The 20,774-nt window shown below is 38.3% G+C and overlaps 1 protein-coding gene across 4 annotated transcripts in view; it reads left to right on the forward strand.

Annotated features, from left to right (window-relative positions):
• Positions 1 to 20,774, forward strand: part of LOC135219579 (uncharacterized) — a 331,388-nt gene that overhangs the window by 68,485 nt on the left and 242,129 nt on the right. For 2 of the 4 annotated variants that reach the window (XM_064256462.1, XM_064256464.1), the window contains exon 1: positions 478 to 616. The exons of 1 other annotated variant lie outside the window; for it this stretch is intronic. Coding sequence is in view for 1 of the 3 variants with exons in the window: in XM_064256461.1 (XP_064112531.1) it covers positions 477 to 616 (140 nt within the window). In the remaining 2 variants the exon portion in view is untranslated. Of the gene's footprint in view, positions 1 to 476; positions 617 to 20,774 lie in introns of those variants that run through there. One more of the 4 variants, XM_064256461.1, reaches the window with a different exon arrangement.

Consider the following 20,774-nt stretch of genomic DNA (forward strand, 5'->3'; position numbering starts at 1 on the left):
CGAGGTACCACTGTATTGGATATCTGGTTAAACTACATAAAGTTAACTATTGTTGGATGTGATTTTGTTGCAACAACAGATTTTGAGTGGGAGGGAAGGGAAGAGAGAGGGGGGGGATGGTGATCAGGCAGTATCATTGATGGTCCATTTTCCATACAAGCGCCAGTCACAGTGAAGGAATTCTATTTAAGTTACAAGTCCAACTGCCAGTCAACTTTGTTCCTCTCAGCATCTTAAGACCTGACAGCTGTTAATTTACCCTGTCCCAATTACAGCTTCATAAACATGTACATACTAGCTCCCAGTTTGGAGGCTAATGCTCGTGTTAATGTTTTCTTTTCTCTTTTACAAGCTATAGAGGTAAATTGTTATGATGTTCAGAAATTTCTTCAGTGTTTGAATTTGTAGTATATTATATCAAAGGCAGTAAACAGGGCAGTCATAGACAATTTTATCTTTCTTTCTTAATGGTTCAGAGAATGCAGAGTTGCAGAGATCATCACCTTCAGTGAAAAGCAGTCTGTCTTTTCAAAATAAAGAATCATGGAAAGTGTATATGTCATCTCTCTTGCAAAGTCCAGAGATTGTGTATACTAAACCCCCTGCATCATTAAAAGTAAGTTTTATATAATTGTGTTTATGAATATTATATACGTATATATAATACAGTCAGTCCCCGGGTTACTACGAGGGTTCCGTTCTTGAGACACGCCGTAAGACAAAAATTGTTGTAAGCCGGAACATCATCAAAAATTTAAAGAAAACCTTACTTTTAATGCTTTGGGTGCATTGAAAACTATGTCAACTGCATTCTTGTTGCATTTTTCATAAAAAAACCCTTCAATTAATTATTATTTTGCATTTTTGGTGTCATATTTCTTCTGCCAGATCAGCATTGTAGGCGTCTTAACCCTGGAACGTGTCGTAAACCTGGAAAATAATTTCTGATAAATGTATATTGAAAAACATGCATTGTAAACCTGGAAATAATTTCTGATAAATATAATTGAAAAGTGTTGTAACCTTGGAACGTTGTAAGCTGAACCCGCCGTAACCCCGGGGACTGCCTGTCTATATATATATATATATATAAATTGTGTGTGCATGTATATATATATGTTACTCCCCCCCATTCACTAAACTACACAAACTGGAAACTCTTACCTGTAGTCAGTAGTGCCCTCTGTCTGCAATCATGTCATTAGGCTATTAAGATCTCGTAAGTACAAAAATATACTATATATTACCCAAAGCAGTTGGTTATAAAATAGGACAAAATGATTAATAAGTCATAAAGGCATAAAAGCTAAATCTGCCCATAAAGAAACCAGTAAGTTAACATTATACCCTCCTGACTAAGAATTCTCTCCCATACCCAAATTGTCAATAAGTACATTGTATTAGTCAGGTTAGAGATTCCCATCTCTAAATTAGCCATGGAATAGGACCCATCAGTAATAAAGATAATAAGGCATAAAAGACATATCACACACATCACTCTTTTCGAAGTATTCACGTAAAGAGAGTATTTCACACTTCTCTCTCTTTTCCAAAGGTAACGGTTTTCTAAGTCTTTATAGAATATGTCCTACCTTTACGATTGGGCTTTGTCTCCCGACACTCGGCATGTACCGCTTAACCTCTTGGCGTTCACCTAAAAGAATGTCACTTTCGCAAGTGCCTTGGACTATTAGGCCTCTAACATCCGTACAAATGAATGTACACGCCTCTCGACTGGGTGAGTAATCTCTCGGTTAAACTGCTTGCGTATTCAAATTCCTTTCTCACGCAAGCTGCCCCTTACAGTTCAGCCTGTCTCCAAGCGAGAAGTGATATGTGACTTCACTTAACATTACATTGGCCCTTTAAACATATTATTAATCATTGCCCTTCTTTTCATCTGACAAGAGGAGCTCGGCCACCCAAAATTGCTAGCTCCCGCCTAGCCACTGTTCACAAACAGCTCATATATATAAAACACATTGGCTGGCTCAAAAAAAAACAAAAAAAAAAAAAAAGTAGTGCACTCCCGTCGCACACCATGGCGGCAACTAATGCACAATGTATCAATTTACCACATGACTTAAGGCCACCTCCGTTGCTGGAGCCCTTGTGCTTCGTCGCATACTCAAAAGTTTAAGAACTCCTAGCACACAAATTGTGATCAGTATAGCACCTAGCATGACCATTACTATTGGTATAGTGTAACGGTCGTCGAAAAAGAAAGGCTCATCCTCGCCACTATCCTCCAGCGGCGGGACTGTAACGGTCTCCACTGTAGGCGGGATTCGAACCGCCTTATGGCTTCCATGTAAGTGCTGATGAAACACTTTGGTAGACGAGTTGTAGACACGCCGACTAAGTACCATGAAGAAATCCGAGAGAACCCTGCAGGAACCATCAAACGGCTGGGATCCCTGTAGGACAAGCGAATTGTTGTAGACGCAGGTCAAGTACGTAAACCAACTCGAAACAACTCAGCACTCACCATTATTCAGCGTCTGTGACCCTCGTGAGTGTATCCAACACCCTCTCGTCGCGAAACTGTAGATTCTACGTTTTCTACTGAAGTAAACGTGGTCACCATTCCGTTATCAATGAAAATATCCTGTGCCTTCTATGCAAGTGCTACTCGCACCCGCCTCATCGAAGACTGTAGACCCCTGATTTATCCCAGAAATTATTTCTGAGACGAAATATCGAAGACCTCTCATCCTTTGCAAAGGCAGTCCATAGAAACGCCATTCGTGTGTAGACTCGACTCGACCTCTGGTACTGTAGAACGAAGTCGTCTCCATCGCCATCATCACGTAGAGTTGGGAATTCTCCAAATTCATTGTGTGTCCGTATTTAAAAGGTCTAAATGGTCATAAATGACTAAAGTCTTGTTGTACCCTACAAATCCGTCATTAATTAATATATTCAATCTACTAGTCAAATATTAAAAATTCCTCGCTAAACCAAATATAATCTTTACCTACTGAATCCTCACAAATAATCCCATATATGACAGATACACTATCAAAAGAGAACCCATAACGTCTAACAGCAAAAACCCTTTTATGGTTTATATAACTAGCCTCCATAAAATATAATGCCGAACACCCCTCTTGTCCAACTCACATACCCTGACAAATTATATCTCCTATCTAAGATAAAAATGCTATTTAGAGCTTAACCCTCATTACAACAACTCTCGTAAAAAGAGAAAAAAGGAAGAAAAAAAAAAAAAGATAACGACAATAATAAGTAAACTTTCCCCCAGTAACAGTGCCCATAAGAGAAAAGAAACATAGTATATAATTCAATATTTTTCCCAAACGGAATGTGTACCATTACGGAATCTGCTACCGCAACAATCCCATCGACCAGAAATGACCAGAAAAGAATCCCCTTACATGATACGTTCCTGTGAAATGCCATAATCAGCATCTACGAAAATAGTGCAAATCCCCAAGTAATCAACTCCAAAGGAAAAATCCGCAACCGGACTCGTTACAGCAACCTTAGCAAAAAAAAAAACACTTGTGAACACGTCAGGTGCTTCGGACTGCAGCATAGTCAGACTCGCGACACCAGAAACTCATGACTCTCAAAAACAAAAAAATGTTCTATACTGAACTACATAAGCACACTCCGCAGAACTCTCTCTCGGATATGACCAAGGTGTTCAAAGATTGTCTCGAAGGCATAATTCTCCCAAACGATACTGTCCAATTATATAAAAAATTATCACCTATTCGGGACAAAAAACTACGATAAACTCACAATTCCATATTTATATACCACCAAAAGAAAAAAAAGGAAGTCACCCTCAAGGATTAATACCATCTCCTCATATATATATTAATCATCATCTTAATAATAACACCACTCTGGTGATATAAATATTTCCTCTATTTAACCAATGACCCCACGCCAAAAACACCACCCCGTTTCTTAGCTAAAGCAAAAATTTGCTGTATTTCAACACGTACCTACGTAAAATATTAACCCGGAAATCTTACGCCAGAATGCCGCAGATTTGCGCATAATAAGAAAAAAATGTAGAAGGAAATAAAAGAGAAAAAAAAATGTGTAGGCATTCTGTCACCAAATCGCAAAAACAGACAGCAAGAAAAAAAAGAAAAAAAATGCAATTGCGCGACAATATATAATCACCACGACCAATTATTTTCAATTTCGAGATATGTGTTATCCTCGACTGACCTGTTTCTCTTCGGGCCTAGTTTGTAATTTAACTCATTTCTCACGTTAAGTTTTAAAAATACCTTGTCTCCGACATTGATCTTGGGATCAGACGATTTACTATTACTCTTCTGTACCATATCTCTGGTTGTGGATTCGAGATTACGGCTGAGACATGCGTGGCTCTCTCTCGCTGTGGATATTAACGCCTCGACCGTATCCTCCCCATGATGAGGCATAGTTAGCAAATCAAATGTGCCTTGCACTGGACAACCAAACAAAGCTTCAAATGGGGACATTTTAATTGAATCACTAACCATAGTGTTAATACTATGTCTAACAACATTAATATATCTGTCCCAATTCTTATCATTACCACCTACAGTTTTCCTTAGAGCCTCGAGCACTTTCCTGTTTGCTCGTTCACACAACCCATTTGCCTCGGGTCTGTATGGAATAATTGTCACTTTCTGTATCCCCATGACTTCAGCTAAACATTCCAAGGTTTTGTTACAAATTCCCTCCCATTGTCGGTTAATAGAACTCGGGTGAGCCATATCTGCAATGATACCATTGAAACGCTGTGGCTACTTCTTCGGCCGTTTATGCTTAAGTGGGAAAATTTCTACTATCCTTGTAAGTTCATCTATTATCACTAACAAGTACTTGATTGCATATCTAGACTCACAAAAATTTCCCAGGATATCCATATGTATTCTCTGAAAAGGTCTACTTGGTATAGGATATGATCCTAATTTGCATGAAGTTGTCCTTGCAGGCTTACATGCATTGCACACCGTACAATTCCTTACGAAATTTTCCACATCTTTCCCCATATTTTTCCAAATGTATTTAGCACGAACCTCATCATACGTTTTTTCTATTCCCAAGTGAGGACTACCGAACCTGCAATGAACTATATCCAAAACTACTGGAATTAGGACCTTCGGAATTATGATCTGTGTCGCATCTCCTTTACTTTCACTGGTTCTCAACTTATATTTAATTTTCCTAACCAATAGATTACCTTCTAACTCCAAACCCGAAAAAGGCAGCTTATAACGTTTCCTGACTAATTCCCCTCTTAGAAACGCTTTTGCATCTGCTAAAATCTCGTCTTCATCTTGCCTTTGCTCTACGAGAGGTATATCCCATTGTATGGTTTTGCTAGTGACTTGCGTGACTTGGAAACCTTCCGTGTCATGAAAACTCCTACTGAGAGCATCAGCAACGACGTTAAATTTGCCCTCTATATATTTGAACTTTGCATCAAAATCTCTGATAGTTAAAAACCATTGAGCTCTTTTGGGTGACAAATCTGGTTTATTAGAAAGATCTAGTAATGGTGTGGTCTGTAAGAACTTCTACTTTATTCCCCATCAGTAACATTTTAAAATGAACTAAGCTCGACACTATTGCAAAGGCTTTTTTATCTATGGTGGCCATGGACTTCTCGTTGCTGCCCTTTGTCCTGAACTTCCTGCTATAAAAAGCTATAGGATGAAATTTCCCATCGAACTTTTGCATAAGGCAAGCACCTATACTTTCCTGGCTTGCATCAGTCACTAATGTAAAAGGTTCATAAAATCTGGAAACTTCAAAACGGGGATTCATTAGCGCGTCTTTGAGCTTTTGAAAACTCTCCACCTGGGGTTCCTTCCATTGAAATTGAACGTCTTCCCGCAACACATCAGTTGTTAGGGGAGCTGCTATATTAGAGAACCTTTTACAAACCTAAAGAAACCGGCGATACTCAGGAATGACTTAATCTCTTTCTTTGATCTGGGGGTGCGAAAATTCGCTATTGCTTTGACTTTATCGTCATTTACTCTAACCCCTTTCTTGGATATGACGTGACCTAGATATGTGATCTGCTTTTTCAAGAACGAGCACTTGGCTAGCTTGATTTTCAACCCCGCTAATCTCAGCCTCCTAAGTACTTCTGTAAGCACTTCCAGGTGTTGCGGGATCGTGTCCGTTGCGATGAGGATGTCATCCATATACACACAAACATTTTTTATTTTTTTGCCCCAATAAACCCGTGCAAAACTCTGTTCACCAACCTGGTAAAAGTCATCGGACTGCCTGATAAACCGAAAGGCATTCGCGTGAATTCATAGTGTCCCTTGGGCACTGAAAAAGCGGTATATTCCTTGCTACTCTCACTAAGAGGGACCTGTAAGAAACCCTGCGCCAAATCAATTGAGCTATAAATATTATGTCCCCCAATTTCAACAAAATTATTCTGGTATGCACGCGACTGGGTAGCGGTCAGGGATCGTTTTCTCATTTAAACATCTATAATCGACGCATACACGGACAGAACCGTGTTTCTTAGGCACCGCTAACAAGGGAAAGTTGTAAGGAGACATGCTGGGTCTAATGATTTCTTCTTCTTCCCATCTATTAACCTCTTTCTCTACCTGTTCTCTGATTTTGAAAGGTATGCGATATGCAGGAATATAAATAGGTTTTGTGTCACTCTCCAAATTTACCTTATGCTCTAACACATTAGTCAACCCCAATTTATCACGTTGTAAGACTACCGTATCCCCAAATTCTGCCAAGAGCCCGATTATCGCTTCAACGTGTTAGCTATAATCTGCATTAGCTAAATGTTCTCTGAATGTTTGTTTCCTTGATTGCATTTCTGCCTCAGAAAACTCCCCTCTACGATAGCCACTGAACCACTATCACAACTCCAATCTTGGAAATCCAATATATATGTTTTTCTGGTATCTCCTAACTATATCATTACAGTTTAGCAACGCTAACCACGTAAACCCATCCTTGGATACACTGTTCACCGATGCCGTGCTAACAATCCCTCTAAGCTTATCGCTATTTTCAATAACATACACATCTGTGGGTTTTCTCATTTCCTTCAATTTAACTTTTACCATAGTCTTTGAACCTGGTAGTAACATAATATCTTCAGATAAAACACCTCTATATTTATGGTTAGTACCTCCCCTTTCCACCGCCCCATACACATTACCACCCTCAGTATCATCCCCCAGCAATGTTAGTATCAGAAATAACATCCATATTAGTATCACACTCCCATTGTTATCACTGTGAACTCTGATAGAACCCCCGTAATCATTACCCATATTACCAACGTGTGTTTTAATATTACCTATCTCCATAACACTCATATCACCGCCATTAATACCACCGAGCACATCTCTTTCAATAACCTCCATGTCCTCCATTCTATTCACGTCCTCATACGGTAGAAAATTACCTGGTATCCCGACTGTTATCCCATTAGCACCTGCATGGATCGAAATCTTGTGTCTTCTACAAGCAGGATGACCCAGCAAAAGTTTATTGCCCAACGCAATTCCTTTCATTACCAAATGGTTCTGTTAACAACTCTGTCAACCGAGAGTAACTCTACTTTGAACACAACCTAGGGTATAATCTATGGGCTTGCACATCACACACCGTCCTCCGTTGAGGGTTGCAAAGGGTAATTGGAAAATATGGATTGATACAGATTATAGTCCATTAGATTTATCGAAGCCCCCAAGTCTATAAACACCGGGATATCCACATCCCCTACTGTTCCATAGACTGTAGGCTTGGGCTATGGAGCGTCCCCCACGAGACCACATGACATTTACCAATCACCTGTACCCTTTTTGTTGATCGGGCTTCCAAAAATTTCGCCGATCCTTTTGCCCTCTGGTTTGACCTGCCTGGGAAGTTCTCACATAATGATTACCAGGACCTTGAGGTGTAGGTCTCACATCTCTCCGTATCTGAGACGGACAAGACAGCCAATAATGATCAGTACTTTTATGCATACCACAATAATTTAACCCTACACAATTTCTTTGGATTGCCCTGGTTTAATTTGCAGCGTTGAAACAGCGCAACTGCTGTTGCTTTTTGATCGATCGATCTTTTGTTATACTCAACTTTTGCGCACAGACGAGGAGGAGAAAATTCTGTGTCTCTTTGTACTCTATCCCTCGGGCTTGTCCCATTAAAAATTGTGCTATCTACAGTGGGACATTTAGACCTGTGTTTATCTATTTGGGTATAAAGTAATTCTTCGTCTGAAGTAGGTTCAAATCTTTTCATCAAAGCTATCCTACTCATCCGCCACTGTGTCAAACAGTTTTTGAACTATGTTCTACGAGACTATTATGCCCTTACCGTAGTTTATAAAGACCCCGAAGGTCCCTCACCATATCTCCGTGTTCCTTTGAGCCATAGGCTGTTTTCAAAAATGCTTGCAAGTCCGTCCAGGTACGACATTTTGTAAATTGGAAACTCCTTGAGCGGTGGGAGAGGTCTCCTTTATTGAAATCTAGCAAAGCTTTTGCCTCTCTAATGCCTCTACATTGTCTACTATATTCTTTCCCGCCTAAATAATTATTAACTCCTTCAATAAGGTATTCACAGGCTTGTGACAGTACTCCATCTACAATCCCTCTGAATGGACTAACACCCGCACTAATGTTCATCACGTAATGTACCGTTATAATACTCGCATATTATGCGACTTTTGAAACCTAATTTTGAAGCTAATTTTAAAGGGGTCGCATCATACACACGGTATAAAATTAGTGTACCGTCTATGCTTTCCCAAATCGGCAGATCGCGATAGTTACTACCGGAGGAAAACAGTAGATCTTTTAAAAAGTTATGTTTTACTTGTACTTCACTATATCCATAATATTGTATTGCATTCTCATATTACTATTATATTTTTAAAATACAAAAGAGCGATCGTGCGCCATTTGCTTATTGCATTGTTTTATACAACCATGTTTAAACTGTTCTAGACTAACCATCTATAATTTCCAAATCAGTTAAGGCACAACACGAAGGATTTTTTTACTTTTTTGTTTTACTCAGTAAAAGAAACATTTGTTACTTGAACTATTATTTTTCCTTTTAGGATACGCAGGTAAGTGAAAATTTATTAAAGTAAAAAACAAAAAAAATTGCATAAAAATTAATAAACTAAAATCCTCCAAAGTCGCTCTCCGTGTCCGTATCATCAAATACTGCTCTGAATTCTTTGCCATCAAGGCAGTCATCATATTCGTCATATTCCAGGATCTTTGATCATTTCATCCTCATCTCCTGCATCTTCGTATAGGACGTCGTCAATTCATATGGAAGGTATAGTCTTGTCACCGTGGCGAGCTCCTCTGGCGTGGCTTTTAAAGATCTGCCCTTATGCTAATTTACAAAAACAACAACTGCCCGTGTGTGACAGACCTTTGAATGTCCTTGAGACAAACCCCGAGGCTATAATTATAAGATTATAAGGGCCTTTTTTCCTTCCATGGTACTGTTAATCTCCTTCCTATTTGGCCTCTCTCTCTCTCTCGTCTCTCTCTCAATCTCTCTCCTCTCTCTTTATCTCTCTCTCTCTCTCTCTCTCTCTCTCTCTCTCCTAAATCTTACAGCTGTCCGAGCGAGAGCTTTTTTTATGGGACAACAATGGCCCGCATTTCGCATTTTCCATACCTATTTATTTCGTATACGATTGCCCTTTCTCGGCTGTGAAGTTGATGTCTATCTATGGCTGTGAGATGACCAGGAATAACTTGTAAGTCGGTGTCAAAGTCACTCCACTCTTCAGTCAGGCCAAAACTTTGCCATATCGCATTCAAGCAATATTCAGTCATTGTTTCCTATCTATTATTTTCTCAGGAGAGAGAGAGAGAGAGAGAGAGTTCCGTGTATACGATTGTTTATTTTCTCACGTCGTCAAACTTACTGTTTATGCTTTATTTCATATTTCCTGCTCACCAATTTATTCTATACCTACGATAATTAGAAATCAAGATATGTGTAGAAGAAGGGAAATGCCTCCAGACTGTACAGTCAGTATGGATTTAAACGCACGTGGAAACTGTTTGAAATATTCGCAACAGCACCAAAATGAGAATGCCCTGTTGATAGAATATCTGACTCCGTTTCTTGTTATTGCATAAAAAAACTTTATTAATCGTGAACCTACGTAATTTATTGAATTCTGCGCAACAGAAAAGATTATATTTGATATCTGCAACGGGAGAAATGGTTTTATCTCTGGTGTTGTTATAAATTTGGCAGATATGCGATCAAACACGTGGGTGGAGCCAAAACAGCCCAGCCAGAGAGCTCCGCTCATTTTGTAAATACTATTGTTTGGCGTGCTAGGCTTGCCCTGATTCATTGGGTGTGCGCTACTCAAATAATCGCATTTTTCTTACTAATCCCAAGAGTTGACCATGGAAAATCCCAAGATTAACCAAAATCCCAAGATAATAAAATAATTGACATATGCCAAGCTTTGGAGTCCTAAATATTTACTCTATCAGAAGATACTGATAAATTGAATTGACGGTATCTTTCCTGAGAGAGAGAGAGAGAGAGTATTCATGTAATCAGTAAAATACACTAATAAAAACAAAAACTTACGTACTGTATGCAAAGCACACACATCTCGTTAGCTTCCCGTGTGTTACTTGTAAACGTTCATTCTAAAGAAATTCACAGAGTAGTATAACTAAACACCTGATTGGCTGGTTGGTAGCCATGGAGATCTGTTATCCAATGACTGCCCTCTGCTTCTGTTTCTATTTATAGACATATGCCGTGGATGACACTAGGTTTGAACGTTACCATGTTCGTGATTTTCTGACTGCTGACGGCAAAAATTACTCGATAATTTTCTTTTCTTTATGTATTATTTCTTCGTGAAAACAATTATAAATTATGATCATTTTAACTTTAATGTATAGTGGTATGAAAAATACCAGTGTGTCGTAGCGATGCGTCATCAATATAGTGGTATGAAAATACCGCATGGTGTTGTAGCGATACGTAATCACAAAGTACAAATCCTTTTCCCGGACCATCCTCAAAATTTTACGACTCTTCACTGCAAGATCGATATGGTGTAAATATTATATAGTCATACTTATTGTTGAAATTCACAAGTTGAACTGCAAAACATTAGATTTTGATTGTTATGTACATATATTTTTTGTGTTTACGGGATGTTTGTTTTGAAATAATAGCTATTAGTGAACATATGATATAAATTGTCCCGGTATATTATAGGTGATCTTAATTATCTCACATTCATGTAACAGTATTATATTAATATTTATTTAAATAAACAGTAATTAATAAATAACAATAATGAAAAACATAAAGGGAAATTTTTTTTTTTCTGCAGTAGTGATGTTTGTTTGATTATGCATCTGACCTCACATTTCTTGGAAATTGAAAAATTACAAAAACCGAAACATCGGAATGTGTGTGTACTACACTTTTTAAACACCACACAATATCTACACATTTACTGATAACCCGTTGGTGGAAAAGACTCAAATTACAGTATTTATTTCTGAGAGAGAGAGAGAGAGAGAGAGAGAGAGAGAGAGAGAGAGAGAGAGAGAGAGAGAGAGAGAGAGAGAGAGAGAGAATGATTTAGGACTCCAAGGCGTGTTATTTTTACAATTATTTTATTATCTTGGTAATTTTTTTTTTGAATCTTTTTTAATCTTGAGATCTTCTATTCAATTCTCGAGATTAGTAAGAAAATTACCGTAACTCTTCACTAGCAGCAGCACACATCTGAACGACTCGCCATTAGCACGCTAAACCACCAACCTTATGAACTGACCTCCTCGGAAAAGGAACTCGCATGATACATGAGATACTGACAAAACCACTGTTTTATTGGTGAAAATTTTGGGGTCGCATGATATGCGAGATCGCACGTTACTCGAGTATATACGGTAGTAGCGTCGTAGTGTTTTTAGTATCAGCCATTTTTCCCTGTTTCCGAAAGCTATTTTGTTCTATAAGCTTCCCTGATCTCGATAACATCAATGTATTTATATACACCAAACCCAATCAAGAAAAATTAACACACATTTTCCCCCTATAACGGATAACAAAAGGCAAACGCGCCCCACGCCCATTCACAATAACAATCCCACGAAAGTAACAATAAAAAAAAATAGGGAGGGCATAGAAAAGGAAAAAGAATGCAAAATGCTTATCAAACACTTCGCCCTGGCAACCGTTCCCAGTTTCTCTCTCTCTCTCTCTCTCTCTCTCTCTCTCTCTCTCTCTCTCTCTGGCGTTGATTCGCAACAAAATCTTCGCTCAGTAAATTTGCCACAACGAGCACAAGGAACATGAACAACAACAAGAGGTAAAAAAATATAAAAGATAAAAAGAAGAAAATAAGAAAGAAAAACTCGAAAATACACACGTCTTCATACGACTGGAAACCGAATTCATATATACACCGCAAATATGCGTGAACTGCGAAACACTTTAATATGTCAAAAATTAAACTTTTCCTTTTCACGTTTTAAAACACCGTTATTCCGTAACCCCAAGAAGTTGAAACTGACTTAGCTTGAGAGACGAACAGCTTCTCTCTGTCAGCACATTGAATCAGCAAAAGAGCCCCGAGTTGCCTGTGACATGATTAATAACCCCCCCCTTTTTCCTATCAAAAAAGAAAGACCCCCTATTTCTAACTGGTCACCGTCTCTTCGGAGTGTACCTACAGCTTATAAAATATATAAAAAGCCTCTTAAACCGCCTGGCCACCACTGTTACTTTACTCCCCCCCTGTTCACTAAACTACACAAACTGGAAACTCTTACCTGTATCAGTAGTGCCCTCTGTCTGCAATCATGTCATTAGGCTATTAAGATCTCGTAGTACAAAAATATACTATTATTACCCAAAGCAGTTGGTTATAAATAGGACAAATGATTAACAAGTCATAAGGCATAAAAGCTAAATCTGCCCATAAAGAAACCAGTAAGTTAACATTATACCCACCTGACTAAGAATTATCTCCCATACCCAAATTGTCAATAAGTACATTGTATTAGTCAGGTTAGAGATTCCCGTCTCTAAATTAGCCATGGAAATAGGACCCATCTGTAATAAAGATAATAAGGCTAAAGACATATACACACATCACTCTTTTCGAAGTATTCACGTAAAGAGAGTATTTCACACTTCTCTCTTTTCCAAAGGTAACGGTTTTGTAAGTCTATAGAATATGTCCTACCTTTACAATGGGGCTTTGTCTTACGATGGGGCTTTGTCTCCCGACACTCAGCGTGTACCGCTTAACCTCTTGGCGTTCACCTAAAAGAATGTCACTTTCGCAAGTGCCTTGGACTGTTAGGCCTCTAACATCCGTACAAATGAATGTACACGCCTCTCGACCGGGTGAGTAATCTCTCGGTTAAACTGGTTGCGTATTCAAATTCCTTTCTCATGCAAGCTGCCCCCTTACAGTTCAGCCTGTCTCCAAGCGAGCAGTGATATGTGACTTCACTTCACTTTACATTGGCACTTTAAACATATTATTAATCATTGCCCCTCTTTTCATCTGACATATATATATATATATATATATATATATATATATATATATATATATATATATATATAAATATATATTATTATATATAGATATATATATATATATATATATATATATATATATATATATATGATTTTGAGAGGAATATGATAGTTTAAAGTTTCTTTTGACTCAAGAGTTAATTAATTTTTTCCATTTTAATGTTAGCTCATTTTTGGGAAATAAAAGTATAATTTTGTAGCACGGGAGTTTATTTTTGCCAAGCTTGGACTTTCAGCCACTCCTAAGAGGGAATGCAACGGAACACGAATAGGTTAAGTTGCCAGTTAGTTGTTTTGTTTCATTTTGTTTAAACAAGTGTCATTTGACCTCAAAATCCCTAATATATATATATATTTATATATATATATATATATATATATATATATATATATATATATTATATATATATATATATATATATATATATATTATATTATATATATATATATATATATATATATATATATATATATATATATATATATATATATATATATATATATATATATATATATATATATATATATATATATATATACCACACACACCCACACACACACATATATATATATATATATATATATATATATATATATATATATATATATATGTATATATATAACACACACACACACACACATATATATTATATATATATATATATATATATATATATATATATATATATATATATATATATATCCTATATATATTGGGATATTGGGGATTTTGAGGTCAAATGATACTTGTTTAAACAAAATGAAACAAAATAACTAACTGGCAACTTAACCTATTCGTGTTCCGTTGCATTTCCTCTTAGGAGTTGGCTGAAAGTCTAAGCTATGCAAAAATAAACTCCCGTGCTACAAAAATATACTTTTTACTTTCCATTTCCCATTAGCTAACATTAAAATGGAATAAAATTAATTAACTCTTGACTCAAAAGAAACTAAACTATCACTATCATATTCCTCTCAAATCATATTTAAGTAAGTACCCTCCCTCTTCCTCTCTGTGTCCATACATTAATAGTTTATTGGTAGTCAAACCAGTCATAGAATAAACCCATAGGTGACTTCGAATCCATCTTGTCCTACAGACCTGCAACACCTCTTTCAGGTGTGTACCACACTGTCAATCACATCAGTGAGGCCCCCCCCGCTTGGCACTTGTTCTCCAGATTAAATGTCATTTTCCTGATTTTCTGTTCGTTACAAATACACGCACACACAGACACAATGATTGCCACACAATAGGCATGCATGCTTCATGCCTGAAACTCGTGATCTTCGAGGTGTTACTAACCACAAAGTGCGCTGGTAAGCTATCCTGTCTTGTTTTTCATTTCAGCATCTTCAGGAATCCAGCGTTTTGTGCGTGTCTCTAACCGCAAGAACTAAGGTTATAACACCATTACTGTGCCTTTAATATGGCTCGGCCACCTATGTCTTTTGTGCACCCCTGTCGCGTGCACATTGGCTACTGGTATATACTAGTTCATGATGTTAGCAAGATAGCCCCTATAACACACATTTCAACTATCATTATAGCTATTATAACCATGATCTACGATCACTGGAATTATGTAGGGTTCGTCAAAGAAGAATTCATCCCCATCGTTATCCTTTAGCAGTGGAACTGTAACTGTCTCCTGTGTTGACGGAACTTGAACCACCTCGTGGTCCCATGTAAGTGTTTCACGAACACCTTTGTCGAATAATTGTAGATCCCGGCTGAGCGTGTGAACCATCTCGAAACAACTTGGCAGCACATTATTAAACGTGTGACCCCTGTAGGTGTATCCTAACACGCTCGTTACTGAACTGTAGATTCGACGTCTTCTGATGAAGGAATCATATCCATCACCTCGTTGCCAACTTTGAATATCCCATGACTCCCATGCAATTGTCTTGCACCCGCCTCGTAGAAGATTGTAGACTCCTGATTTGTCCCAGAATGTATCCTGAGACAATCCACCAACGACATCTCGTCCATTGCAAAGGCGAAGGCATCCTGTGCTGACATCGGAGACTAGTGTCGTTGGCGACGGGCCGAAGGGCCGAGCTCTCCACTTGAGGGAGGTGATTTTGGTTCTGTAGGCTGGCAACTCAGGGTCGGCTGCTTGTTCCCGGGCTAAGTCTTCGTAGTCGATCTAGAGGTGGACTGAGCAGATTTCGACTAGGGAAAGCACATCGCCACGGGTTTCTCCTTTGGGGGATGTAGTGGATGTGTAGTCGAACTCCGCATGGCTGTGAGGTGTCGCGGTTGTCTGGCAGACCAGGCATCTCCTACTTTGGTAAAGGCGTGTATCAGTGGATGGTGGTCTGTTCTGATGGTAAAAGGGTTCTCCTCCAGCAGGTAGCAGAAATGGCGAATGGCCTGATAGTCCGCTAGTAATTCTTGGTCAAAAGTACTGTATCAGGTCTCGGCGGGCTGCAACTTCCTGCTAAAGAAGGGGAGACATGGTGGGGGCGATGTTGGGTGTGAATCGGCGGTAATAATTCACCATTTGGGTGAACTCCTGCATTGCCCTGATTGTGGTTGGCATCGGGAATTTCTCTACGGCGGCTACCTTTGACATCACAGGGCGGATGCCTTCTACAGAGATCTCGTGCCCTAGGAACTCCACCTTCTCGGAGCCGAAGGTACTCTTGTCAAAATGGACGACTAATCCATTCTCCTGAAGACGCTGCAAAAAGGCTCGGATGTGGCGCAGATGTTCAGTGACCTGGAAAAAATGAAGATGTTGTCCGTGTAGCAAACGCAGAAGGGCAGGTCTCCTAGTATGCTGTCCATCAGGCTCTAGCGTTCCTGAGGCCAAAGGTGGAGTAGGCGAAGATGTAGGACCCAAATGGTGTGATGACTGTCCACTGTCTTATGGACGTCCTCGGGGTTTGACCGTACCTGAAAATATGACTTGAGAAGGTCCATTTTTGTAAATAATGTTGCCCTCATGAAGGGCCCCTGTCAGGTCCTGCTTGTTTGGCAGGGGGTAATGATCTGGAGTAGTCGCTAAGTTCAGCCGACAGTAATCCCCACAAGGTCTCCATGGTCCCATCTGCCTTCTTGACCTGTGGAGGGGTGGGGTGATGCTTACGGGCTGTAGGCCTTCCATCTCTGTGAAGGCCTTTTGGCATCTTGGAGTTGGTTTCTGCTTGTAGCCTGCGAAACTTTGCATCTGTGGGCGGTCAGTGGTCGCAATGTGATGGTAGATGCCATGCTTGGCGAGGGTTCCAGCCACCTGATGAAGTTCCGGCTTGAGTGACGTTGGGGAACTCCTGAAGAAGGTGCTGTATTTGTAGGGCGCTACGGAGCAGATGGTAGTAATTCTTGGGCCTGCGGCGAATGAAAAGCCGGCAGTTTCTTGTGTCAAGGAGGGTTTGCGGCCCACATCAACCAGGAGCCCGTGTTGTGCAGGAAGTCTGCGCCGAGGAGGCATTGATGTCAGTGATGATAAAAGGCCCCCACGTAAGTCCGACCCAGGATGGATATTTTGCGAGATCTTGTACCAAAGAAGAAGATTGGGGGTCCCGTTCACAGCCATCAGGGTGGCAGTGTTGTCGGGCGCAGCTGCAATCATCCTCCAAAGGTGGGAACACCGACTGCATAGCTCCGGTGTTTACTAACATCCTCCTGCTGGAGATCTCTTCGTGGAAGTAGAAACCTACGGGTTGTGGCCTCTGAAAGAGCGCGCCTATGGCTGCTTAAGGGGGCAGGTTCCTTCCCCTTTTTCTGACTAGTTGTATGTGCATGGCTTCTCACACCATTTGGCATAGTTCCCGAATTTCCTATGGTAGAAACACCATGCTGCGTTTCCACCTCGCTGCTGTTGGGGATCCTTTTTGTATGGTTTTGATTTCTGCCACTTCTGCTCCTGCTGCATTGTCCTCCATCAGGCAGTTGGTTGAAGGCGTCGATGGGGTGGTAAAAGTGGCCACCCGGGAGGCCTCTGTCAGTCTCCGAGCCTTCACAACCAAATCCTCATCTGATAGGGCTGGATCTCTGTTATTTGCTTCCTTACCTCCGATTCCAAGTGACAGAGGAATATCTCCCGCTTAATGCTGATCTCTTTGCACTGCCCATTGTCGTCCCACTCCAGCAGGAGGATGAGGTCTATCAGTCTATTTCAGGAGACCTGACGGTCTCTATCTTGTATGGGGTTTGTTACCAGGTCGAGGATTCGGGCAGCTCTTAGCCTTTAGATCGGTGTAGCGTATCTCGTCTGGCTGTGCCTTCATCCATGGGCACATCTGCTCATAGACTTCATTTGACATGGTGATATTCAATCATTTACCTTCATTTTGCAACAAATTGGAAGTCTCTAGCACAATATTTCGATTTAAGGTGAATTTTTGAAAAAACTTATTCCTTCCCTCCACAAATCTCAGAAGTGCTTGAGTCACTTTGTCATAATTTTTGGACCATTTTATATTAGCCGTTACATAAAGTTTTATATAAGAAAATGTGCGCAATTCATGTAGAATACAACAAAAAATAATTCATGGTTGTAGCTTTTATCACATATTAATATAAATTACGATAAATACAAAAAATTTCTTTGACTCAACTGAAATAGTTGAAAAACGCAATTTTAAGCTAGACTCTTACATTCTAGCAATATTCAATCATTTACCTTTATTTTGCAACAAATTGGAAGTCTCTAGCACAATATTTTGATTTATGGTGAATTTTAAAAAACTTTCCTTCCCTCTGCTCGCGGTGACTTGCCCAAATCTCAGAAATGCTCGAGTCACTTTGTCATATTTTTGCACCATTTTATATAAGCTGTTACATAGAGTTTTTTATATATGAAAATGTGCGCAATTTTATGTAGAATGAAAACATAAAATAACTCATGGTTGTAGCTTTTATTATTTTTGAAAAATTTGCATATAAATCACGATAAATAGATAAAAATTTGACATTTAGTCAACTTTAACTCAACCAAAATGGTCGAAAAACTCAATTGTAAGCTACAACTCTTACAGTTTAGTAATATTCAATCATTTACCTTCATTTTGCAACGAGCAGGAAGTCTCTAGCACAATATTTTGATTTATGGTGAATTTTTGAAAAAAAAAAAAAAAACTCCTTCCCTCCACGCGCATGTATCGTACTGCAAATCTCAGAAATGCTTGAGTCACTTTGTTGTAATTTTTGCACCGTTTATATTACTGTTACATAGAGTTTTTTTATATGAAAATGTGCGCAATTTCATGTAAAATACAACAAAAAATAATTCATGATTGTAGCTTTTATCATTTTTGAAAATTTTGCATATAAATCACGATATATAGAAAAAATTCAACATTCGGTCAACTTTAACTCGACTGAAATGGTAAAAAAATGTAATTGTAAGCTAAAACTCTTACAGTCTAGTAATATTCAATCAATTACCTTCATTTTGCAACAAACGGTAAGTCTCTAGCACAATATTTCGATTTATGGTGAACTTTTGCAAAAAAAAACTGTTACTTTTCCCGCCCGTTATGAATTCATGCATCATTTTGTGATAATATTCTCTGCGTTGCTTTGATCATTTTACAATTTTTAATTATATAACAAAAATCATCGCAATTTAGTGTACAATATAACGAAAAAAAAATTAACTCGTTAGCTTTAACCGTTTTGCTCACAGCGCGATTTGTATACAATAATATATGAAAATGTTTTCGCTCTTGTCATATATTCCAATATTTATATATGATAATGATATTTTTTTCATCTCTGAAGGTTGCATACTAAACTTCAGGCAATGACAAAAAAAGGAGCCAAAATGAATTCTAATCTTATAAAAACTAAGCGTTCTGTGATTTTTTGAAAAAAAAAAAAAAAATTTCCACTTCGGTGCTCACTCCCGAACGCCGCCGGCATATGGGAGACACTTTCCAAAATAACGGCTTGGCATTTAAAGGTTAACCCTTAAACGCCTATTGGATGTATTAAACGTCTATGAAAATTGTCTGTTTTGTGCTTATTGACGTATGATACATCGATGCAAAAAAAGTTTTTTTTTAAATTCGCGGAAAAATAGTTATAGGCCTACTTGGTGAAAACTTTGAATCACGCACCTTGAGGATGCTGGGAGTTCATGAATCAAGCTGTTGTTTAGTTTACAAGCGTTACCCAGGCACGCATGCACAAATTTCTTTCTTCTCGAACTACGAAAAAAGCATCAGCGACACATCTCAGAAATTATTTCATCACTTTGACTTAATTTTTGCACCATTTTATACTAGCTGTTACATAGAGTTTTACATATGAAAATGTGCGCAATTTCATGTAGAATACATAAAAAAAACAACCCGTTGTAGCTTTTATCAGTTTCGAAATATTTTCATATAAATAATGAAAAGTGCCAAAATTTCAACCTTCGGTCAACTTTGACTCGACCGAAATGGTCGTAAAACGCAATTGTAAGCTCAAACTCTTATATTCTAGTAATATTCAATCATTTACCTTTATTTTGCAACAAATTGGAAGTCTCTAGCACAATATTGTGATTTATGGTGAATTTATGAAAAAAAAAAAATTTTTTTCCTTACGTCCACGCGATAACTTCCCAAAAAATCAGAAATTTTTTTGTCCGATTGTCGTAATGTTTGCACCGTTTTTTATTAGCCGTTACATAAAGTTTTATATATGAAAATGTGCGCAATCTCATGTAGAATACAACAACAAACAACCCATGGTTGTAGCTTTTATCAGTTTTGAAATATTTTCATATAAATCATGATAAGTGCCAAAATTTCAAAGCTTCGGTCAAATTTGATTCTACCGAAAACAAATGGTCAAAAACTGCAATTGTAAGCTACAACACTTACATTCTAGTAATATTCAATCAATTACCTTCATTTTGCAACAACGGGGAAGTCTCTAGCACAGTATTTCGATTCATGGTGAATTTTTAAAAACAATGTTTTTAAAAAAAAAGTTTATTTCATAAATTCACCATAAATTGAAATATTGTGCTAGAAACTTCCAATTTGTTGCAAAATAAAGGTAAATGATTGAATATTACTAGAATGTAAGAGTTTGCAGCTTACAATTGCGTTTTTTTACTTTTCGACCATTTCAGTCGACTCAAAGTTGACCAAAGGTTGAAATTTTGGCACTTATTGTTATTTATATGAAAATATTCCAAAACTGATAAAAGCTACAA

The sequence above is a fragment of the Macrobrachium nipponense genome, chromosome 1, assembly GCF_015104395.2.
Source record: "Macrobrachium nipponense isolate FS-2020 chromosome 1, ASM1510439v2, whole genome shotgun sequence".
In the NCBI taxonomy this organism is placed as follows: Eukaryota; Metazoa; Arthropoda; class Malacostraca; order Decapoda; family Palaemonidae; genus Macrobrachium; species Macrobrachium nipponense.